The 25,671-nt window shown below is 47.4% G+C and overlaps 2 protein-coding genes across 2 annotated transcripts in view; both read right to left on the bottom strand.

The window, feature by feature from the left end:
* Positions 1 to 25,671, bottom strand: part of LOC115083510 (zinc finger protein 189-like) — a 537,273-nt gene that overhangs the window by 392,583 nt on the left and 119,019 nt on the right. The window lies entirely within an intron of this gene.
* On the bottom strand, positions 1,632 to 14,729 carry LOC115083509 (zinc finger protein 850-like). Its single transcript, XM_029587374.1, has 3 exons — positions 14,324 to 14,729; positions 9,052 to 9,178; positions 1,632 to 5,735 (listed from the first exon to the last, which is right to left on the bottom strand). Exons 1-3 carry the CDS (start codon positions 14,348 to 14,350, stop codon positions 2,617 to 2,619), a joined length of 3,273 nt encoding a protein of 1,090 aa, XP_029443234.1. The 5' UTR covers positions 14,351 to 14,729; the 3' UTR covers positions 1,632 to 2,616.

Raw genomic sequence — 25,671 nt, 5'->3', positions numbered from 1 at the left:
CTGTGAGAGCTTTTATTGCTCGTATCACTCTGGAAAAGAATTGTTTTAAATGTGGAGCATTGGAAGGTACCCTATATCATTGTTTTTGGACTTGACCATCTATTCAGAAATTTTGGGTGGATGTTTTTGGACATATCTCAGTGCTGGGAAAAATAGTGGAAACTGTTCTAAAGATCAAAATCACAGAACATATAGAAAGACATGGTTTAATGGAACAAAGTCAGCATTGCTTTACCCAGGGCAAGTCTTGCCTCACAAATCTGCTTCACTTTTTTGAAGGAGTTAATAAACATGTGGATAAAGGTGAACCGGTAGATATAGTATATTTGGATTTTCAGAAGGCATTTGACAAAGTTCCTCATGAGAGGCTTCTAGGAAAAGTAAAAAGTCATGGGATAGGTGGCGATGTCCTTTCGTGGATTGCAAACTGGCTAAAAGACAGGAAACAGAGAGTAGGATTAAATGGGCGTTTAGGGGGCGCGGCGCGTATCTTATAAAATCCAGCGTACTTTTGTTCGCGCCTGCTGTGCGAACAAAAGTACGCGCTCGCGCAATTTTTTAAAATCTGCCCCTTAGAGAATAGCCACTGCCATTAGCAATGGTTACATGGAATAGACTTAGTTTTTGGGTACTTGCCAGGTTCTTATGGCCTGGATTGACCACTGTTGGAAACAGGATGCTGGGCTTGATGGACCCTTGGTCTGACCCAGTATGGCATTTTCTTATGTTCTTATGTTCTTATATCCTACAAGCATATAGGAAAATTAATTCTTACCTGTTAATTTTCGTTCCTGTAGTACCAAGGCTCAGTCCATCTCAATTTGCTGGAGTCAGAGAAATACTGAGGGATCGCAGGTGGCACACCTGGTTATATGGTGGGTGCTTTCAGCTTTTCTCTGACTCCACCTGCTGGAAGGGAGGCATAACCCAGCAGTCTGGACTGATCCTGGTACGAACAAGGAACTTAGAATGCCACCTGTCACTTATATTATTTTAGCAATCATTAGCTAAGAAAACTTGCTCTCAGAACAAAGCATATATAAATAGTTTTATTATACTAATAAAGTCAGTTTTTTTTAATTATAACATCTTTTAATATTTTGTTTAGAAGTTTAGAAACACCCAGAAAGATTTTCATTCTGTAAGGCCTTTTCTGTCAGACTTAAATATAGAGTAGAATTTTATTTTTATTTTCAATGTATTTTTTTTATACCTGACTACAATGTGTGTGCATTTAATCTCTGCCAGAAGTCCACCTAACTCTATTGATTTTGCAAGCACCTGATTTTTGCCCAATTCCCCCAGATATCAATAGGCTTCAAGTCCTTAAGTAAACTAAAAGCCTCAAAGATAGGTGCTGTCTCCTCTGTCCTACGACGGGGAAAGACCCAGTCTACTTATGGATCTGTGGAATAGATATGCCTGGGACCAACCCAGCGATTAGAGGTTATATGTCATCATAAAAACGACAAAAGGGGGGGGGGGGGGGGGGATTGATGTGGTATTTATAGGCCCCTCTTACAGGTATGACTTGTAAGCAGTGAAGAGGCAGTGAAGTACTTTTTGACATGTCACAAGAAGTCATTATATTTGTTCTAAGTTTTTAATTTCTGATTATAGGTAGTTTTATAATTACTAAGAAACATAACATGACAACTTTGCATCAACCTTGTGCTTTATTTTGCTAGACAGAAAGGTGCTTCACAAGGAGAGCTACAGATAGAAATACTGTCACGGGATGCATATTTAGAACAAGTAAGGCCAAAGCTGTCATTGCAGCTGATAGTGACAATGAGATAAATTTGCATATGAAGTGAGGATTAATTAACATGGAAAGCAAGAGCACATCTACATACAGCCATTCAGATTGGCTTTCTACTAAAAGCAAACATAGAATGTTGACAATTGTGTAATCTAATTTGAGGGGTTGGAAATATCCAGTTTAAAATCCTATATAATGTCTTATTATATCAATCATTTGAGAGAGTTACTCTGCCTCTCGTCTTGTATTATTTTGTAGCACGTAATAAAAATGTGTTTTCTCCACAGCTGTTGGTTATAAGCATTTATAGCCAACAGCCACATCACAGAGTCAGACTATTCCTGCCTGCAGGCAGAAATAAGACCCTAGGAGTTTTCTAGCATGAAGTATTTTAGTGGTAGGTGTGGGAATTAATGATTCTAGACTATGACTTATGCAAAGAATGTACTTAAGAAAGAATAACTAACTGTAAACATAAAGTAAGAAATTGGCAGTGAGACAGCTAGAGGTGGAGCTTAGTTACCTTCCATCCAACCAAAAAGGGATTCCACTACTCCTACTTAGAATATATAAAAGGTCTGTCACCTGTTTGGTTTCTGTGATGAGATATTAGCTTGTTCTTGAAAATGAAACCTTTTTCACATTCAGAACATGAATAGTTTCTTTCATTATATATTTTTTGTTTTCTAAAATCTGTTTTGTGAGAAAAGCTTTTACCACATTCAATACATGTAAATGGTCTCTCTTGGTGCAGTTTCTCCAAATGGGTTTATTTTGCACATACCCCGACATGAAGAAACTAATTTGTAAACCAAGGCGTATTGGGAATAATATCAATCTCTCATATTTACTGCTTATGATATTTTCTCTCCATTGTGTATTTTCTGATGTCTTGAGAGGCATGCCTTTGTAATGAAACGTTTTCCACACTCAGTACATGTAAATGGTCTCTCTCCAGTGTGGATTTTCTGATGTCGTGAGAGGCTTGTTTTCCGAACAAAACTTTTTCCACATTTAGTACATGTAAATGGTCTCTCTCCTGTGTGTATTTTCTGATGTTGTGAGAGACTTGTCTTCCTACCAAAACGTTTTCCACATTCAGTACATGTAAATGGGCTCTCTCCTGTGTGGATTTTCTGGTGTTGTGAGAGGTCTGTTTTCCTACTAAAACTTTTTCCACATTCAGTACATGTAAATGGTCTCTCTCCTGTGTGGATTTTCTGGTGCAAAATTAGTAGATACTTAGTAATGAAGCTTTTCCCACACTCAGCACATTTAAATGGTTTGTGGTCTGCATGGATTTTCTTGTGTTCAGAAAGGTCTGCATTCCTAATAAAACACTTTCCACATTTAGTACATGAGAATGGTCTCTCTCCTGTGTGGATTCTCTGATGCGCAATTAGTGTATGCTTACTAATAAGGCTTTTCCCACACTCAGTGCATGTAAATGGTTTCTCTCCTGTGTGGATTCTCTGATGTGCAATTAGGGTATGCTTATTAATGAAGTTTTTCCCACACTCAGTGCATGTAAATGGTTTCTCTCCTGTGTGGATTCTCTGGTGTACGATTAGTGTATACTTACTTATGAAACCTTTGCCACACCCAGTGCAAGTAAATGATTTCTCTCCTGTGTGAATTCTCTGATGTATGATTAGTGTATACTTACTTATGAAATTTTTCCCACACTCGGTGCATGTAAATGGTCTCTCTCCTGTGTGGATTCTCTGGTGAGTTGTGAGCATATATTTACTGATGAAGCTTTTCTCACATTCAGAACATGAAAATGGTTTGTTGTTTGTGTGGACTTTTTGGTGTTGTGAGAGGTCTGTCTGCCTAATGAAGCATTTTCCACATTTAGTACATGAGAATGGTCTCATTCCTGAATGGATTTTCTGGTGCAAGATTAGTAGATACTTAGTAACGAAGCTTTTCCCACACTCAGCACATGTAAATGGTCTTTCTCCTGTGTGGATTTTCTGGTGCAAGATTAGTAGATACTTAGTAATGAATTTTTTCCCACACTCAGTACATGAGAATGGTCTCTCTCCAGTGTGGATTTTCTGGTGTAAGATTAATAGATTCTTAGTAATGAAACTTTTCCCACACTCAGCACATGTAAATAGTTTGAGGTCTGTGTGGATTTTCTGGTGTCGAGAGAGGTCCGTCTTCCTAACAAAACACTTTCCACATTTAGTACATGAGAATGGTCTCGTTCCTGTGTGGATTCTCTGATGTACCATTAGTATATACTTACTAATGAAGCTTTTGCCACAGACAGTGCATGTAAATGGTTTCTCTCCTGTGTGGATTCTCTGGTGTGTGATTAGTGTATACTTACTAATGAAGCTTTTCCCACATTCAGTGCATGTAAATGGTCTCTCTCCTATGTGGATTCTCTGGTGTGCGATTAGTGTATACTTACTATTTAAGCTTTTGCCACACACATTGCATGTAAATGGTTTCTCCCCTGTGTGGGTTCTCTGGTGTGCGAGTAGTGTATACTTACTAATGAAGCTTTTCCCACACTCAGTACAAGGAAATGGTCTTTCTCCTTTATGGATTCTCTGGTGTGCAATTAGTGTATATTTACTATTTAAGCTTTTGCCACACACAGTGCATGTAAATAGTTTCTCTCCTGTGTGGACTCTCTGGTGTATGATTAATGTATATTTACTGTTGAAACGTTTCTCACACTCAGTGCATGTAAATGGTTGCTCTCCTGTGTGGATTCTCTGGTGTGATATTAGTGTATATTTACTAATGAAGCTTTTCTCACATTCAGAACAAGAAAATGGTTTGTTGTCTGTGTGGATATTTTGGTGTTGTGAGAGGTCTGTCTGCCTACTAAAACATTTCTCACAAGTAGTACATATGAATGGTTTCTCTCCTGTATGGGTTTTCTGGTGCAAGGTTAGTGTATATTTACTAATGAAGCTTTTCCCACACTCAGTGCATGTAAATGATCTCTCTCCTGTGTGGGTTTTCTGATGAGATTTTAGTTTATACTTACTAATGAAGCTTTTCCCACATTCAGTGCAAGGAAATGGTTTGTTACCAGTGTGGATTTTCTGGTGTTGTGAGAGGTCTGCCTTTCTAGTAAAACACTTCTCACAATGAATACATGGGAAGGGTCTCTCTCCTGTGTGGATTTTCTGGTGCGAGATTAGTGTATGTTTACTAATGAAGTTTTTCCCACACTCAGGACATTTAAATGGTTTGTTGTCCGCGTGTTTATTCTCATGCTGTGAGAGATTTGCCTTCCTAGTAAAACATTTCTCACATTTAGGACATGAGAATGGTCTCTCTCCTGTATGGATTTTCTGGTGAGATATTAACATACACTTACTAATGAAGCTTTTGTCACATTCAGAACATGAAAATGGTCTCTCACTGGCGAGTGTTTTTTCATGGTTTCCTAGGGAATCCTTGTCTATGAAACTTTTGCTGCAGTCACTGGCTGGAAAGGGTCTCTCTCTTGTGTGTGTTCTTAGGTGCACTTTTAGATTTCTTTCCTGTCTGAAACTTTCCCCACATTCACTGCATAAAAATGATGTTTTCACCATGTGTGATTTCTGGTGCAATATTAAATGAGATTTCATACCAAAGCTTTTATCACAAGTGTCACATAGAAAGGGTTTCTTCTCTTTCTCTTCTGTCTGGTGACTATCAGAAGTTATCTGATCAATGTTATTACTCTGGCAGTGTGTCTTTGTTTTCAAGTGCCTCGGGTGGTCAGGAATGTCTGTGAGCACTCTGTCATTTCTCTCACATTCAGTGACTCCATCCGGTGAGTCTCCTGCTGGTGCTCTTGGCTTCTCCCACTCCTGCTGACTATTCCTTGTGTTTCTCCTCTCAGTCCCCTGGGAAACATTAGCACAGCATTTTCCTGATTCTCTTAGGATCAGTCCCAGTTTCACAGGACATTCTTCTTGATTCCCCTCCTTTTTTATAGCCTGTGAGAACTCACCATTTGCTGGAGATAGAAGAAAGCATTAATCATGTATTAGTGACCATGCAATCATTTCTAGGTTTCAGATCCTATCATCACAGCTCTGGAAATGTCACAAGGGGATAGAGCTGCACCTCTCCGACCAGCCACTCATGCCCATGGAAAGCTACCAGGGATGTGCAGTCTGCACCAAAGTCACTATGAGATAGGACTGAAGGAGCTAAATCTGTACACCCTAGAGAAGAGGGGATAAGATAGACATTTAAAGGCTTGAAATGTTTTAATAATCTATAAGAAGCAATTGTTTCTGAATGGAAATGAAGCTGTAGAACTAAGGGTCATGATATAAAGGATTGGGGTAACCTTCATAGAGCTAAATTGGCAGTGGGAGGCTGAATTCTCTTTCAGGCCTGTGCCTATTTCTCTCACGTGAGACCTATCTAGGACACTCTGAAGGTTTCCTGCAGCACCAGCCCCTATCTGCTTGACGCCACCAAAGACACCGGCAGACGCTGTTGGGTGGAAACCCTGCTCCTTGAGCGGGATTCGTCGCCCAGCCCTGGGACAGCCGTGGCGACGAGCCTCAGGTGCCCACTCCCTCAGCATGTCCCTTGTGAAACTTGAGTGAGATCTGGACACCTAAGTAGGCAAAATTTCGTTGTTTTTTTTTCATATTTTGTGAAAAAAGTCTGTAGTGGTTGAAATCATGGGATAACTGCTTCTCCAAGAGTTTGAGAGACGTAGGAGTCGGCCGAGGGTTTTCATCCTCATAACAGAAAAAGAAGTGGGGTAGTCCCTAGAAGAATAAATGAAGAGACAGCATGGCTGCCGGGTTCTCTTTGGCTGACAGTAGGGTTTGTTAAATGTGAGATCTGTAATTCCTTAAAGCACATCTGATTAGGGATTTGATGGCGACTCCAAAGCTTCTCCTCTTATGCTTGATGGAAACATGGGAGGGAGAAGGGAATGCAACATCACTTTCTCCATGTTGTCCCTAAGGCTATGGATTTCTTGAGGTGGCTACGGACTTTATAAAGGGGGGAGGGGTTTCTATCGCTTTTTTTGTACCATGGTCTGAATCTGGAACAGGTGGCCAGTTGGAAGCCGCTAAGGGCCTGCTGGTTGAAGACCGTGCCATTAGTCCCACACGTTATGTGATTTTCTGTTGAGTTTCTACAGCCGGCGGCACTGGAGAAGTCTCTGGGGGCGGGGGGATTTGTTGCTGAGCTGACTGTTAAGTTCCCAAAGGTGTTTTTTCTGGGAGATTTTCATTGGCACCCTGTAGAGAAATGTTTTTAAGGGAAACGCTTTTCTTGGAATAGTTCAGGACCTTGAGTTTACACAATTAGTGAGTTTCCCTATCCACAAGGCGGGACTATGGTAGATTTCATGTCTGATTCTGCAGGTAGGCTTATTACAGCAGGAAATGTGCATGACTATTATGCGTGGTGGTCTGATCATCCTTTGCAGCTATTCTCAGTTAAGGCTCGAGTGATCACGATAAAAAGTGGGAACCGGGCATCTCTTACTTGGGAAGATCTGCAAAGGCAGCAGGCTGGGACCACCCGGGGTTTGAGAGGGACGAAACAACAAAGCACGCAGGCTGCAGCGGGTCTGGATTAAGGAAAAGACTGAGATGCTCGAGCAAGGAAAGGGAGAGGCTAAACGGGAGTACAGGGCAAAACAATTAGAATTAACGGAGAAAAAACCTAGGGTGCGAATAGGAAGAAAAGTAGAAGAGATTCTTGAGGTCTCATGGTTCAGGTCTGTCGGAAGAATTTTTTATTGAAAAGACAACTCATTAAATCTTTGCTAGAGAGAGGGGAGGGCTGTGATGATGATGATAGTCTAGTTGAAAAAAATGATTATGAAAAGAATGAGTATGGAAAATACCAATATATCATCCTCATTTTGATTAATGCATTGGATCTTTCTAGCTGAAACTGATACGGAGACGTCTCAATTGATAAGAATGATCAACGTGAGAGTGATGTATTGGATCTTTCTAGCTGAAACTGATACGGAGACGTCTCAATTGATAAGAATGATCAAAGTGAGAGTCATGTATTGGATCTTTCTAGCTGAAACTGATACGGAGACGTCTCAATTGATAAGAATGATCAAAGTGAGAGTGATGTATTGGATCTTTCTAGCTGAAACTGATACGGAGACGTCTCAATTGATAAGAATGATCAAAGTGAGAGTCATGTATTGGATCTTTCTAGCTGAAACTGATACAGAGACGTCTCAATTGATAAGAATGATCAAAGTGAGAGTCATGTATTGGATCTTTCTAGCTGAAACTGATACGGAGACGTCTCAATTGATAAGAATGATCAAAGTGAGAGTCATGTATTGGATCTTTCTAGCTGAAACTGATACGGAGACGTCTCAATTGATAAGAATGATCAAAGTGAGAGTGATGTATTGGATCTTTCTAGCTGAAAATGATACGGAGACGTCTCAATTGATAAGAATGATCAAAGTGAGAGTGATGTATTGGATCTTTCTAGTTGAAACTGATACGGAGCCGTCTCAATTGATAAGAATGATCAAAGTGAGAGTGATGTATTGGATCTTTCTAGCTGAAATTGATACGGAGACGTCTCAATTGATAAGAATGATCAAAGTGAGAGTGATGTATTGGATCTTTCTAGTTGAAACTGATACGGAGACGTCTCAATTGATAAGAATGATCAAAGTGAGAGTCATGTATTGGATCTTTCTAGTTGAAACTGATACGGAGACGTCTCAATTGATAAGAATGATCAAAGTGAGAGTGATGTATTGGATCTTTCTAGTTGAAACTGATACGGAGACGTCTCAATTGATAAGAATGATCAAAGTGAGAGTCATGTATTGGATCTTTCTAGTTGAAACTGATACGGAGACGTCTCAATTGATAAGAATGATCAAAGTGAGAGTGATGTATTGGATCTTTCTAGTTGAAACTGATACGGACCCGTCTCAATTGATAGGAATGATCAAAGTGAGAGTGATGTATTGGATCTTTCTAGCTGAAATTGATACGGCGACGTCTTAATTGATAAAAATAATCAAAGTGAGAGTGATGTATTGGATCTTTCTAGCTGAAATTGATACGGAGACGTCTTAATTGATAAGAATGATCAACATGAGAGTGATGTATTGGATCTTTCTAGCTGAAATTGATACGGAGATGTCTCAATTGATAAGAATGATCAAAGTGAGAGTGATGGATTTCAGGTACCAGCCCTGACATGGAGCAATGCAGGAGCTGGAGTCAGGAGAAAGGACACAAACGACCTTCAGTAAATCAGCCCCGGGGGTTTGCTAAAAATGCAGATAACACAATCCTTACCTAGGGAGGTGAGGGTCTCGTAATTCTCCTTCATCACCTCCCTGTAAAGCTCCTTCTGCCCTTCATCTAAATACTCCCACTCCTCCTGGGAGAAATAGACAGCAATGTCCTCAAACGTCACCGGCACCTGAAACACAAACCAGAAACACTCAGAGACACGAGGAGGGGCTCAGCGTACATCAGATCTCAGCTGGATTTATTCCTTTAAATCGGGGACACCAGGGCACCCCCTCTCCTCCAGGCACTGCCAGACTCGTGTGTGGCCCTAGAGTCAGTTTCCTCCGTGGAGAATATTCTCCTAGTGCAAGTAGGTGGAAAGCACTGAGTCGGGAGTTGATGGCAGAAGGGCAGGGTATAACCAGGAGGGACTTTGCCTGGTGAACAGAGCGCAGGAGAAGGCGTGGGGAGGGCAGGTGAAGGCTCTTGCAGGAGTCTGATCTGTGTGTGGGAGCAGTAACTTCAGAAGCTGAACTTTGGAAGGACTGTAGTGGAGGGGGGGAGGGGGGAGTGGCTCACTGGGTGGAACCGCGAGGGGCAGGTTGGGGTAGAGGGAGAAGGGAGGAGAATGGAGAATGGAGAAAGGGTCCGGCAGTGCGTTCGGAAAGCAGCGGGTGGATTTTGCTGACCTTACAGAGGAAGAGATGAACACATTTTAGCAGCAGGTCGGATTATGTTTACAGGAGGAGAAAGATGGCCCCAGGGTTACGGGCCGAGGGAGCTGGGAGAATGACAGAGGAAGGGGAGATGAGGGGGGAAGTGAGTTTGGGGTGACAGATAGAGTTCTGCCTTGGGCAGGTTCATTTTATGGTGGCGGTGGGAGATGTCGAACAAGCAAGACTGAGATCTGGGCCTGGATTCCTGAGGATATTTGTGGCGTTGGAAATAAATCAGCCTAAGGATGGTATCGGAAGCCATGAAAGGCGATAAAAGCACCAAAGGAAGCAGAATTCAGAGAGAAGAGTGCCCAGGACAGAGACGCAGGATCCTTTTACGGTTGCGGTGGGTGTGTGGGGGGCAGGAGGGGGGGTGAAGTCAACCTATCTCCGCCCCCACACTCCACCCTCTCCACCTCTTTGCTCCCCCTCCCTCTCTCCACCCCCTCCCGTGCTGATGGTGGCAGGATGAGGATAAGCCATGGTGCGGTGACCTCCTCCTCATCCTGTGCTGCCTGGCCTGACTGCTGCGTTGGCCTGCGGTAATGCACAAGGTTCCCTGCAGCTTGTGGCAGCAGTCGGGCCCAGTGGCGGAGCCAGAACTGATTTTTTTTGGGCGGGCACAAGGTTAACGTGGGTGGGCTGTAGGCCTGCAGGTCTGAGGCCTACTAGTTGTATTCTTACTGATAAATAATGCCGTATACTGCACCCTAGAATGGCTTTCTAAGTAATTTGCAACAGCCGTTATGCATCATGCGTGAAACTTTAAAACATTTTACCTCAATTATTTCAAGCATTTACCAGCATTCAAAATTCCTTATTAATCAGAATTTATTTTACATTTATTGCAGTTTATAAATGCACAAGTGTAGAAAACAATCAGATCCAATCATGTAATAAAACAAAAAATGAATGTGTTCTTTCATGAACCATCTTTGCAGAAAACCAGAAATCTTCATAAATAATATAAAATATAATTAATCATCAGAACAGGTGCAGCGCAGAGCTAGGGCAATTCACATTACAACTAACATGAAAAAAAAATAAATATTCAAATTCTGGTGTCACCTCAGCAAAAAAATAACCCTCCAGTGCTATTTTGTGAAGTGTAACAAACTCCTGTAAAGAAAGAGGCATCTAGAACCTTGCCCTACCCTACAGTCCCAGCACTGACTCTCAGGACTCAAATAACAGCAACCTGATGAAAAAGCAGCAATGCAAATACTACACCAGGCCCTAGAACATTAATACATCACCTACGGGAATAACAGAACAAGCTGGACTGCTACTACAGAGAAACTACACGCTAGCAGAAATACTGCATTACAGTCACGTACACGGGCAAAACAGAGACCGATCTTTACCTAATATAGAAATAAGAGACCACAAATTAGAAACAGAAACATGCAGATAAAATCAACATAGCTTGAGAAACTAAAGTCTCTGAACAGTGGAATACTGAAAAAAGAGCAAAATACAAAAATATAAGACATGCACATTCCCAAAGATGGCCTATTCCAACTGCTAATCAACATCAAAATTAGCGCCGAAACGTTGATAAACACCGTATCAAATTGCCTGTCCCTCCCGATGCAGCCGGGTTTGGCGAAACACGGGTCCGTGTCGGGGGACCCTGCTTAAAATCTGTGCCTTTCTAAGCAATGGAGCTGCCGATAAAAAAATAAAAAGAATCTTTCGTGAAATTATTCCGAACTTGTGGGGACTTATTGAACTATCTGCATTTCCTTTGATGTTGGTATTGAATATTTGAAGTGCAGTCTCCTGCTCCTGCATTGTGCTGTGGACTAGTCCAATTGCTAAAATGTCAAAATAATTTTGGTTTTTTTTACCTTTGTTGTCTGATCTTTGTATTTTCTAATCATTCGATCCCAGTCTCTTTTTTTAATCACTTTTTCCTTGTCGGTCATTTCCTAATTCCTTTTTAGGGTCTCTATTGTCATTCTGTTTCTTCTCCTACTGTCTTCTTCCCTTCCTCCCTCCCACACACACACACACAGACTCATGCTTTCCCTCACACAGACACACACACACAGGCTCATGCTTTCCCTCACAGACTCCCTCCCACACACACACACAGGCTCATGCTTTCTCTCACAGACTCTCTCTCACACACACACAGGCTCATGCTTTCTCTCACAGACTCCCTCCCACAAACACACACAGACTCATGCTTTCTCTCACAGACTCCCTCACACACACACACACACACACAGACTCATGCTTTCTCTCACAGACTCCCTCACACATACACACACACACAGACTCATGCTTTCTCTCACAGACTCCCTCACACACACACACACAGACTCATGCTTTCTCTCACAGACTCCCTCACACACACACACACACTCATGCTTTCTCTCACAGATTCCCTCCCACACACACACAGGCTCATGCTTTCTCTCACAGACTCTCACACACACACACACACACACAGAGGCTCATGCTTTCTCTCACAGACTCTCTCTCACACACACACACACAGGCTCATGCTTTCTCTCACAGACTCTCTCACACACACACACACACAGGCTCATGCTTTCTCTCACAGACTCTCTCACACACATACACAGGCTCATGCTTTCTCTCACAGACTCTCTCACACACACACACACACAGGCTCATGCTTTCTCTCACACTCTCTCACACACACACACAGGCTCATGCTTTCTCTCACAGACTCTCTCACACTCACACACACACAGGCTCATGCTTTCTCTCACAGACTCCCTCACACACACACACACAGAGACTCATGCTTTCTCTCACAGACTCCCTCCCACACACAAACACACACACAGGCTCATGCTTTCTCTCACAGACTCTCTCTCTCACACACACACACACACACACACACAGAGGCTCATGCTTTCTCTCACAGACTCTCTCTCACACACACACACACAGGCTCATGCTTTCTCTCACAGACTCTCTCTCACACACACACACACAGGCTCATGCTTTCTCTCACAGACTCTCTCTCTCACACACACACACACACACACACAGAGGCTCATGCTTTCTCTCACAGACTCTCTCTCTCACACACACACACAGGCTCATGCTTTCTCTCACACACACACACACACAGGCTCATGCTTTCTCTCACAGACTCCCTCACACACACACACAGCCAAGCCGCACGTTTTACTTTCAGAAATGAGTGCCTACCCAAAGGCTGGCGTTAATTTCTGCCGGTGCCGGGGAAGTGCACAGAACAGCAGTAACAATTTAAAAAATAAATAAATTTAAAATGGGCCCGTGGCTTGAAAACCGGACGCTCAATTTTGCCGGCGTCCGGTTTCCGAAACCCGTTGCTGTCAGCGGGCTCGAGAACCGAGGCCGTTAAAATTGAGCATCGGCTATCAAACCTGCTGACAGCCGCTGCTCCTGTCAAAAAAGAGGCACTAGGGACACGCTAGTGTCCCTAGTGCCTCTTTTTACCGCGGACCCTAATTTGCATGTTTGTCCCCCCTGAATCGCGGGCACAGGAGAGTGGCCTGGGCGCTCGCCCGCTCTCCCGCGACCTTTACTGTCTTGGCCTGTTAGAGGGTGAGGAGGTGGGGGGTCTGTACGCTCTGTTCTCCCCTCGGGCACAGCTTCCCTCTGAACCTTCTTCCTCCTTTCATGGGCTTCATGGCTCAGTGCGGCGTTTCCCCCGACCTGCAGGTGTGCCGCTGGCAGTCTTCCATTCCGCCCCCCTTCCTGGCCTGCAGGATGTCCAACCTGCCAGCAGAGGCCGTCAGAGAGCAGAGCCTGCCTGCAGCTGCTGGACCTCCCTCTCTGCTCGCTCTCCCTTACAAGACAGGCTGGCCTCCTGCTGTTACTATTGCAGAGGTGGAAGCAGCAGCAGCAGCAGCAGGTAAGGGCTCCTCGGACTTGTGCTTGCTCCTGGGGGGGAGGCGGCGGGGGAGGGGAGAGGAGAAGCAATGGATTAGGCAGCTGGAGGGATGGGATCAGTCCCAGGCTGCATCCCCTGCCCCCCTCCTGCCAGTCTCCTACCTGCTGAGCAGAAAGCCCTGCAGCCATTCTCCTGCCCCTTCTCCAGAGCAGGATTTCCAGCCCTGGCTCCCTCCCTGCACGGTCCCTGGGGTGGGGGGATGGGATCAGTCCCAGGCTGCATCCCCTGCCCCCCTCCTGCCAGTCTCCTACCTGCTGAGCAGAAAGCCCTGCAGCCATTCTCCTGCCCCTTCTCCAGAGCAGGATTTCCAGCCCCAGCTCCCTCCCTGCACGGTCCCTGGGGTGGGGGATGGGATCAGTCCCAGGCTGCATCCCCTGCCCCCCTCCTGCCAGTCTCCTACCTGCTGAGCAGAAAGCCCTGCAGCCATTCTCCTGCCCCTTCTCCAGAGCAGGATTTCCAGCCCCGGCTCCCTCCCTGCACGGTCCCTGGGGTGGGGGATGGGATCAGTCCCAGGCTGCATCCCCTGCCCCCCTCCTGCCAGTCTCCTACCTGCTGAGCAGAAAGCCCTGCAGCCATTCTCCTGCCCCTTCTCCAGAGCAGGATTTCCAGCCCCGGCTCCCTCCCTGCACGGTCCCTGGGGTGGGGGATGGGAGCAGTCCCAGGCTGCATCCCCTGCCCCCTCCTGCCAGTCTCCTACCTGCTGAGCAGAAAGCCCTGCAGCCATTCTCCTGCCCCTTCTCCAGAGCAGGATTTCCAGCCCTGGCTCCCTCCCTGCACGGTCCCTGGGGTGGGGGCAGCTTTGAGCTGTGCTGAATGGAAGGTGCTCAGCTCCTGTCCTGGGTCTCAGCACGGCCCTATACAGAATCCCCGCCCCCTTCCCGCAGGAAGTGACATCACGAAAGTGTAGGGAAGGGATAGTGAGAGCTGCAGCTACTGGCGGAATGGAGTTGTTGGGATGAACGCTGGGAAATGTAGTCCTGCCCTTCCTTCTTCTCAGGATAGGGGCTGGGAATGCTGGGAAGTGTAGTCCTAAGGTCTGAGCTTTGCCTCTCCTAACGATGCAGGATGAGGTTTCTGTCTAGGGCTTGCTAACATTTCTACACTTCAGGAGCTGGGGCGGGGAGAAGAGAAATGATGTCTCTCATTTGCATACATTTTAGATCCTGCCTAAATATTTTATTTAGATTTTTGGCACTTCAAAGTGGATTACATTCGGGTACTGTAGGTATTTCCTTATCCCCTCAGGGCTTGCAATCTAATTTGGTACCTGAGGCGATGGAGGGTAAAGTCCCGAGGAGCAGCGCTGGGATCTGACCGCTGGCCTCCCTGGCTTGTAGCCCGGTGCTCTGAGCCCTGGGCTGTTCCTGCAGCTCCAGCCGCTCCCTGTGCCTGCATTCAAGGGCAGGCTGCACCCCCCAGGCTCTCGGGGCAATGCAGGGGGCCCCCATTTCTTCTCTCCTGGAGGGAAGGGGCGAAGAGAGCTGTCAGAGAAGAGGCAAGCTAACTGCCCCGGGGGCACTAATGCACCACGTCCGGGGGGGGGGGGGGGGGGGGGGGGGGGCTGGCCACCAGTGCTGCAGTGGAACAAGCGATCCTTACCCCCAGGTGGCTTCTGGCTGAGCTGGTCAGTCAGGTCATCCAAGGGGGCACCGGGCAGCCCAGCAGAAGGTCTGAGGGGAGCAGTGAGATAATAGACGAGGGGGGAGGGAGGGCTGGGTTCAGGTTAGGGAAAGGGTCAGGAAAGAGATGCAGGCATGGGCAGAGAGGGGGGTGGGAGTCGCTGCAGTACACTGGGAAGGGGGGTTGGGAGTCGCTGCAGTACACCGGGAAGGGGGGTTGGGAGTCGCTGCAGTACACCGGGAAGGGGGATGGGAGTCGCTGCAGTACACCGGGAAGGGGGGTTGGGAGTCACTGCAGTACACCGGGAAGGGGGATGGGAGTCGCTGCAGTACACCGGGAAGGGGGATGGGAGTCACTGCAGTACACCGGGAAGGGGGATGGGAGTCGCTGCAGTACACCGGGAAGGGGGATGGGAGTCGCTGCAGTACACTGGGAAGGGGGGTTGGGAGTCTCTGTAGTACACCGGGAAGGGGGGATGGGAGTCGCTGCAGTACACTGGGAAGGGGAATGGGAGTCGCTGCAGTACACCGGGAAGGGGGGATGGGAGTCGCTGCAGTACACCGGGAAGGGGGATGGGAATCGCTGCAGTACACCGGGAAGGGGAATGGGAGCCGCTGCAGTACACCGGGAAGGGGGATGGGAGTCGCTGCAGTACACCGGGAAAGGGGATGGGAGTCGCTGCAGTACACCGGGAAGGGGGATGGGAGTCGCTGCAGTACACCAGGAAAGGGGATGGGAGTCGCTGCAGTACACCGGGAAGGGGGATGGGAGTCGCTGCAGTACACCGGGAAAGGGAATGGGAGTCGCTGCAGTACACCGGGAAGGGGGATGGGAGTCGCTGCAGTACACTGGGAAGGGGGATGGGAGTCGCTGCAGTACACCGGGAAGGGGGGGATGGGAGTAGCTGCAGTACACCGGGAAAGGGGATGGGAGTCGCTGCAGTACACTGGGAAGGGGGATGGGAGTCACTGCAGTACACCAGGGAAGGGGGATGGGAGTCGCTGCAGTACACCGGGAAGGGGGATGGGAGTCGCTGCAGTACACCAGGAAAGGGGATGGGAGTCGCTGCAGTACACCGGGAAGGGGGATGGGAGTCGCTGCAGTACACCGGGAAGGGGGATGGGAGTCGCTGCAGTACACTGGGAAGGGGGGGATGGGAGTCGCTGCAGTACACCGGGAAGGGGAATGGGAGTCGCTGCAGTACACTGGGAAGGGGGGGATGGGAGTCGCTGCAGTACACCGGGAAGGGGGATGGGAGTCGCTGCAGTACACTGGGAAGGGGGGGATGGGAGTCGCTGCAGTACACCGGGAAGGGGGATGGGAGTCGCTGCAGTACACTGGGAAGGGGGGGATGGGAGTCGCTGCAGTACATCGGGAAGGGGAATGGGAGTCGCTGCAGTACACCGGGAAGGGGGATGGGAGTCGCTGCAGTACACCGGGAAGGGGAATGGGAGTCGCTGCAGTACACCGGGAAGGGGGATGGGAGTCGCTGCAGTACACTGGGAAGGGGGGGATGGGAGTCGCTGCAGTACACCGGGAAGGGGGATGGGAGTCGCTGCAGTACACTGGGAAGGGGGGGATGGGAGTCGCTGCAGTACATCGGGAAGGGGAATGGGAGTCGCTGCAGTACACCGGGAAGGGGGATGGGAGTCGCTGCAGTACACTGGGAAGGGGGGGATGGGAGTCGCTGCAGTACACCGGGAAGGGGGATGGGAGTCGCTGCAGTACACTGGGAAGGGGGGGATGGGAGTCGCTGCAGTACATCGGGAAGGGGAATGGGAGTCGCTGCAGTACACTTGTCTGGCTTTCATTTAACATTAGGTGCATTCTAAGCTATTAAAGGGGCAAGACAGGGGTCCAGAGTGAGAGCTGAGGGGAGGAAGGGGCGGCCTGCAGAGCAATTTCCCAGGCAGCTGCAGCTGTGGGGCTGGACTGAGAGTGAGACCCTGTCACTGTCACCCATCCCCTCCCTCCCTCCTCCTCTGGGCCTGTATCTGTCTGGCCTGGCCCCACTCTGGGGTCCTGGCCCATCTGCTGAGGGCTCGGCTGGGCCCCGCCTCCTCTCCCGGGGCTGTCCAATCACAGCATAAGATTTAAAAAAGGGGTGGGGTCAGGAGTACAAGGCGGCGCCCGCCATGCCAAACCGCACGCGCTGCACAGCATTGACAGCACCCAAGAGCGGGCAGTGGGCAGCCCTGCTCGTGCTCCCGGGTGGTGACTCCCAGCCCCGTCTCTCGCTGCGTTCACTGTCCGCCTATAAGTTATGTAATGCACTCATTTCCCGCTTAGATTCTCAGTCACTGACGGCCTGGGTTGGTTTTTTTCTTTTATTTCATGTCTCAGCTTTGCAAACCCGAGCTGAAGGTTCAGATGCAGCAGGGGTTGCACCGACCCCCTGGGCTTTCTGGAAGAATTACCTTTAAATAGCGGGGGGGGGGGGGGGGGGGGGAGTTTGGGCTGAGCCTCTTCCTGCCTCGGGCCCCTGGGTTGCAGGGGACCTTTCCTCCTCTCCTCCTGAACTTCTTCATTTTCCCTCTTTTTCGCTTGGGCTTTCCTCCTTGAGAAGTGCTAGACGGGAGCTCTGCTCTTGCTCCTCTCTTCCTGCACCCCACATTAACTCGATTTATTTTCCCTTTTTGACTGGAGTTTTCTCGTCTTTCCCCGGTCAGAAAGCGCGTATGCCACTGTGCACTAACGCGGTGTCGCCCAGCCAGGCGCGCCACAGAACCATTCACCACTGGATCCGGACTGGCACCTGAGTCCGGCCCGTAAGCTCCTCACGGCAACAGGTGAGGCCAGCGGTGGCTCTTAAGCATGTAGGGAGCTCCTTTCTGAGAACGCATGCAATCATGCACGCCTCTTCCTACCTACAACATGGTAAGGAAGTAAGGAGAAATGACTTCTTCCCTGATAATTTCGTTTTCCTTAGTGTAGACAGACGGACTCAGGACCAGTGGGTTTAGATGCGTCCTGTGCCTTGGGGCATCACATAACTTTTAAGGGTGTTGTCAATGTACAGCCATGACCCCGGGGGGTGCTGGTCCTGATTGGACCTCATAATTGTTGAAGTTGACCTAAATGGAAAAGTGTGGACTTCCCCATAGTTGAGATATGAATTTCCATTGAGCGTTGGTGGTCAAGATGGACCCCCGGACTACGAACAAAGTCTTAGGGTTAGAGGATGATCTGAAATGGATAGTAGGCGTAATTTGAGTAATCCAGACTGGCTTACCCAAAGAAGATCTCATTTGGATGGTCTGAGTTTAGGTTTGTGATCACTCAGCCACTGGACTACTGCCGAGAGCCAGCTGTTAAGATCAGAAGGGTTGGTCATCTTTTAGTTTAACAAATGAATGTCATCGACAAACAGATGACATTTGATGTTGTAGGATTAAATGATGTCACAGACTGGAAAGATGTAAATGTTAAAAAGGAATGGTGAGACGACAAGAGCCCGCAGGAACTCCACACGCAAATATTTTTTTTCCCAGTTCTTGGAACTGCACTCTAATTGGATTATCTTGAACTCTGTGGTATTTCAACCAATCACACATCAATCACTCCTCATCCATGTCCTCTCCCAAACAATCCTCTCTCCTTCCCTTCAATTTCCCCCTCCGTAAACCTGAGTGCGTTCTCACTTTTTTATCCTTTCCGCTTTTTGAAACCGGGGAAAAAGCACGCCATGAATCGACTCCACCAGGGCCAAGATGCCAACATTTATTTTAGCATATTTGGTTAAACTTTAAGCAGCCTTTAGCTGACACAGCCCCACATACTTTTTAAACCTAAAGGGCTTTTTAAATATTTATTGATTGACGTCATTTTCCAAAATAATACCAAGAATCGCTTCAGAGGAAAATGCCAGGTGTGCACACCGTATAAAGTAGTAAAGAAAAAGAGGAAGCATGGAGCAAACCTATATGCTAATAGTGCAACACAGGGAATGTGCGATTCAGCTCCATCCACTGCCACTCCAGTTCCCCTGCTCGTTGGAAATGGCCACTGACCCTTGAGGGACCCTTCCACTTGCTGGAGGTCACTGGATGTTGGCATAAACAGCGCCACAGCAGCAACACAATTTCCTACCACATTTCAGCAAAATCCATCCAAGGAGAAGAGCCCTGCGACGGACATACAGAGAGATGAAGAGCCCGACATGGTAAGTTTGACTTATTAACACTAAATTAAATCGCCTTTCTGAAGTAATAAAGCAATTTACAATAGAAATAAAGTCGTTCAAAACAAAGAGTAAAAAAAACCACAAACATGAGTGAAAATAAATAAATAAAATAAAATAGTTAAACAAAGCCCAGTTTACAACAGAGGACAGTTAAAAATAGCAAAATATTAATTAAACCAAAATATCAGCAGGAAAGTAGATAGGGTTAGTCAGTGCAGACCTGCAAGAAAAGGTACGTCTTCAGGGTCTTCCTAACATACAGGCCGATACTGTACGATGTGCTCTGGCCGAGCGCACCATTAGCCCCATTTGGACGCATGTTTTCAAAGCACTATTTTTACCCCTTATACAGTAAGGGGTAATAGCGCATGGAAAACGCGTGTCCAACCCCCCAAAAACTAATAGCGCCCACAACATGCAAATGCATGTGATGAGCCTATTAGTCCCGCGCGATACAGAAAGTAAAATGTGCAGCCAAGCCGCACATTTTACTCTCAGAAATTAACGCCTACCCAAAGGTTGGCGTTAATTTCTGCCGGTGCCGGGGAAGTGAACAGAAAAGCAGAAAAAAACTGCTTTTCTGTGCACCCTCCGACTTAATATCATAGCGATATTAAGTCGAAGGCCCCAAAAATAATAAAAAAAAAAAATCGTAAAAAAAAAAAAAAAAAGCCCGCGGCTCGTAGGCTGGAAGACGGACGCTCAATTTTGCTGGCGTCCATTTTCAAAACTCGTGGCTGTCAGCGGCTTTGACAACCGACGCCAGTAAAATTAAGCATCAGCTGTCAAACCCGCTGATAGCCACCGCTTCTGCCAATAAGGAGGCGCTAGGGATGCGCTAGTGTCGCTAGTGTCCCTAGCACCTCCTTATTACCGCGGGCCCTCATTTGAATAGAAAATCGCGCACCCAGGAGAGTGGCCTGGGCACGCGTCAAGAGAGCGGGCGCTCGCCTCGAAGCGCTGGCTCTCCCGCACATTTTACTGTATCAGCCCAATAGTAATGATGGCAGATAAAGACCACAATGGTTCATCCAATCTACCCAATAAATTACTTATGATAGTAATTGCTGCTCCCTGCAGGTTACCCCATGCCTTCTGTTAAGGGTAGTAACTGCCGCTCAGTGCAGGTTACCCCCATGCCTTCTGTTAAGGGTATTAACTACCGCTCCCTGCAGGTTACCCCCATGCCTTCTGTTAATGGTAGTAACTGCCGCTCCATGCAGGTTACCCCCATGACTTCTGTTAAGGGTATTAACTGCCGCTCCATGCAGGTTACCCCCATGCCTTCTGTTAAGGGTAGTAACTGCCGCTCCCTGCAGGTTACCCCCGTGCCTTCCGTTAAGGATAGTAACTGCCGCTCCATGCAGGTTACCCCCGTGCCTTCCATTAAGGGTAGTAACTGCCGCTCCCTGCAGGTTATCCCTGTGCCTTCTGTTAAGGGCAGTAACTGCCGCTCCCTGCAGGTTACCCCCATGCCTTCTGTTACGGGTATTAACTGCCACTTCCTGCAGGTTACCTCCATGCCTTCTGTTAAGGGTAGTAACTGCCGCTCCCTGCAGGTTACCCCCATGCCTTCTGTTAAGGGTAGTAAGTGACGCTCCCTGCAGGTTACCCCCATGCTTTCTGTTAAGGATAGTAACTGACGCTCCCTTTAGATTACCCCCATGCTTTCTGTTAAGGGTAGTAACTGCTGCTTCCTGCAGGTTACCCCCATGCAGAATTATTACACCAAAAGTTAATATAGATTACCCCATTTCTTCATTTCCAACCTCTTGCTTCTAGGGTAGGGCTTCCTAAACCTGTCTTGGGGATCCCACAGCCATTTTGGTTTTTAGGATACTTACAATGAATATGCATAAAATAAATCTGCATAGTGAGTCAGCATGGTATGCAAATGTATCTCATGCATATTCATTATGAATATCCTGAAAACCCAGCTGGCTGTGGGGTCCCCAGGACAGGGTTGGGAAGCCCTGATGTAGGAATCCACAGTGCTTGTCCCATTCTGGTCTCTGTCACCTCTTCTGCCAGGGCATTCCATGCATCCGCGACCCTTTCCAGGAAGAGATATTTCCTGCTATTGTCTACCCCTTTGGATTTTCATATCATGAACCTTAGTTTTACAGCTTCCTTTTCATCAGACAAAATTTGTCGTCGATTGTGCATCATTACAACCTTTCGGGTATCTGAAAGTCTGTATCATATCACCTCTGCTCCTCCTTTCCTCCAGGGTGACATATTTAGATTATTCAATCTCTCCTCGTAAGTCATTTGATGAAGACCCTCCACCTTTTTGGTCGCCCTTCTCTGGACCGCCTCCATCCTGTCTCTGTCCCTTCGGAGATACGGTCTTCAGAACTGAACACAGTACTCCAGGTGAGGCCTCACCAAGGACCTCTACAAGGGGATCTTCGCCGCCTTTTTCCTGCTGGACAGACAGATGCATCCTCCACAATGCTTTCCATTTTTTATTCTAACTCATCTGAAGAGATTTACAATTGTTGTAAATCGTCTTCACGTTCTGTGGGGCTTCAGAGTCATCGTCTGGACTTCTGTACAGACAAACCTGCCGCAGTTTCATGTTCTTGGTGCTTGATGATCTTCTCTCTTTCCATATGTCGTACGGAACAATCACTTGGCAATGACACTTCTATGTGTGCGCCATGCCTATTGTGGTCTCCTCCTTTACCACCATGTCTAGGTTTCTGGCACTGGGCTTTCCTCTGTTGGGATGGGAATGTCCCGGGTGATCACAACTTCTCAGTGTAATTCTCTCAGGTTCATGTTCCCATAAAGAGAGGTTATCACGTTTACATGGTTTGCAGCGGATGAGCTGAGCCACCTCGCTGTGCCTCTCCGAGTCCTGGCCTTCTGACTTCAGCACGTCGCACCCAGTGACCATTTCTACTTCCATGCTACAGCCTCCTTTTTCCAACCTTGCCGTGATCCATTTTATCCCTGGTCCACCGTCCTGTGCTGCAATTATCGATCTCTCATCTTCAGGCTGATGTTACCTCTCTCTTTAGCCATTGCTGATTCTGATCCGCCTGTGGCTCCCGAAGTAGGTTGATGTATGCTCCAACCGGATCTCTGCATTTGCCACTTGTTTATTCTTGTTTGCTGTTCCAGCTCTTGAGAGTGTTTTTTTTTCACTTGCTTTCCAAACTCTGTTGCTTTTCTTCTCCTTGATGTGTTTGTTGTATGTTTTAAAATGATCTGCCCTGAATTATTGGAGCAGATAGGGTGGAATCTAACTCCGCTTAAATGAACATGTTTGCTGGTGGACAGGGCTGATCCGGGGTGGGGAGGGGTGCAAGACCCAGGGGCAAGTCAGCCAGAATAGGACCCCACCCCATGCACCAAACCCCGAGAGTGTGGGGGAGGGGGGGAAGGGGGTCCCCTCTGAAGATTGGGGATGGGACTCTTTCCATACCTGAAGCCTTTAGTCATCGATTCAGGACCCCCCTTCCCAATGACAGCCCTGCATCCTGACAGTTCCCACTCATCCTGGAGCCTGCAGCTCGAAGGCTGTTCCTCCAGCCCCCCAGGTGAGCTCTGTGCCTCAGTCTCCAGCCATGGCGGGAGGGTGGGGGGGGGGCACCAGTTCTCTGGCCTTTCTAGCTGCTCCTGCACTCAGCTCCTAGCTGGACTATGCCGGTCTGATCAGCTGTTTGACCGAGGCAGGAGGAAGAGGAGCCGGTGGAAACAGGAGTGAGAACGTGACCTGCTAGGTCATTGGGGGAGGGAGGAAGCGACTCTCTACTCATCCACTCCAGTTTGGGGGAAAAAGAGCACTGCGTGCACTGGATCAGAAGAGGGTAGCAGCAACTTGGCTTTTTCTGTAACCCCAGGTCAAATGGATGAGGCATGGCCTAAAAAAATGTTAGGTCAAGAGTAGGGATAGAGCAGGGCCACCAAGAAAAGTGTCCCAGTGTGGCAACGCCAATTCACAGCCCCACTACTGCAGTCTCACTCATTCCTTCTATTCTCAATATTTGTTCAGATTGAAGGACAGAGAGTGCTACTTGATCATTATTTGAGGATGTTGGTCTATTTATGCTGTTAAATATGCTTGGAGGCCTCTGAGAATAGCTCTGTAGTCAGTACGTGCTCGCGTTCTATAAGATCCATCCTGCCTTCATTATTGGAATGCGCAGGCTCAGCACCCCACAGTGCACAGAGCGGTTTTCTCTCTTACAGCCAGGGGTTGCGGTTTTTGATTCCAGAGCTCTTGACAGCGCAGGCTTGCAAGTTGACTGAAGATTTGTACGACTTCTTCAGCCTGTTAAAATGCTTTCCAATATTAGCTTCAAGAGTGTGGACTTTCTGGTTATTTGTGAGTTCTATCTGCCATTGAAACTTTTCTCACATTCAGAACGTGAAAATGGTCTCTCAGCAGAGTGTTTTTATTGTGGGGGGGTGTGTGTGTTTGGTGAGGGATTCTTCTTAGGGATATGCATTCGTTTTCAGTCATTACGTCACCTGCACAAACATTTATGCACATAAATCATATTACCTACATAAAATCACAAGCATGCGTACAAAAACTTATTTTACATGTGCAATTCATGAACCAAACCTAAACTAAAAAAAAAAACAAAACAGGAAAAATGCAGACCCCTAATTCATCCTAAAAGAAGATTTTTAGCACCTTCGGAACCTGGAAAGGATTTTCTGGCATGATATTAACATATCCTTTCAAACGAACCTTTTGCCTTTTTCAGAACATGAATATATATCATCTTGCATGGAAAGGTTCTCCAGGTGGGAGCTGTTTTCCCCATACCATGACAGGAATGACCCTTCCTAATAAACCAGGGTAGGTAGGCTATGGACACAGGTTCTAAAATTTGCCATTAGCATTCCCCTCCGTAGATGCATTGTGCCAAAAAGAGAGAGCCTTCCCCTGGAGCTGGAAGGATGTACTATGTATAGACAACATACACTGGCTCTCTTATACATTATCAGGTGGGCATGGGGAACGTGAAGCTTTACTGGCGCTGGGCCACAATTCCAAAACCATCTGAGAATTTGGGGAGAGCAAGCCGATGAATGGGTTGAATCTTTTTCTGTGTACTCGGAAGTCTTTTCGATAGCTGTTGATTGTTTCTGTCCGTGATCGGTGCAGGATTGTGGCTCCTCATCCCCTCCCAAGATCTTTAAAATGCACCTTCCAGCTCACGTTCCACTACATTGCAAACCTCAGGCAGAGAAGCGGTTTCAGCTTTGCTTGGTTTCCTTCGAGGAAGGTTTCCTTGGCAGATCTGTCCAGGCCGAATGTCATCCTGCTGTGCTCGGAGACGCTCTTCACTACTCAAGAGTTGATCATTTGTGGCTCTAGGATTAATAAGGTGCAAGTCAGTTGGTAACCTTATTCAGTGGATTCAATGCCAGTCAAAACAGGAGGGGTGACGGGGGAATCCCCCCTGAAATATTCCGTGCTGGATCTTGATGTGGTGGTGGAGGAGGAGCCTAGTGGTTACGAACCAAGGAAACCAGGGCCCAAATCTCAATGCAGCTCCCTGTGACTTTGGATAAAAGTCATTTTATCCACCCTCGCCTCAGGTACAAACAGGCCTGGATTTACTAAAGCTGCGAAAAGGCCGTAACACACGATGACCGCTGGGTGGCAAGTGATGTAGCGATATTGTACCCGCCCCTATCACAAGCTGCTTTGCATGCATGAATTCCGTAGTCAAACCTATGCTAATAAAACGACTTAGGAAAATAATCAGCCCCGTTATTTTATCGCGTTTGAAGGAGGTGTAGATATTTTACTGTGGGAGCACTGGGACACTAGCGTAGGGGCCTGAAACCGCACCCACCCCCAAAGTTGAGAATTCCTCGGTCCAGAGCTAGGAGGTACTGCAGGATGTCACTGAGCCACCAATGACTCTTCTGAGGTAAAAGGAAGGGGGTGCAGGGTGAGGCGTAGGGGGGTCCAACTAGGCCCCAGGGATTCGACTTCATTTTGGAAAGGGGAGATGGGGGGAGGGGGAGTTGAAAGAAGGGTTTTTATACAAAATGAGAGGGGTGTGGCAAGGGGATGGGCCACTGCCATGCCACGACCCTATTTAATATATATCTACTTCCCCTCTGCCAACTCCTCTCCGACCTTGACCTCCCCCACTTTTTATATGCGGATGACATTCAGATACTCATCCCCACTACCGACTCCCTTACCTCCCACCCTTAAAAGATGGGAAAACGCACTTTCATCGATAAATAGCCTCCTCGCCCGC

This window comes from Rhinatrema bivittatum, chromosome 2, assembly GCF_901001135.1.
Source record: "Rhinatrema bivittatum chromosome 2, aRhiBiv1.1, whole genome shotgun sequence".
Taxonomy (NCBI): domain Eukaryota; kingdom Metazoa; phylum Chordata; class Amphibia; order Gymnophiona; family Rhinatrematidae; genus Rhinatrema; species Rhinatrema bivittatum.
The sequence above is the reverse complement of the archived record's forward strand: the minus strand, read 5'-3'. Positions and strand labels throughout refer to the sequence as shown.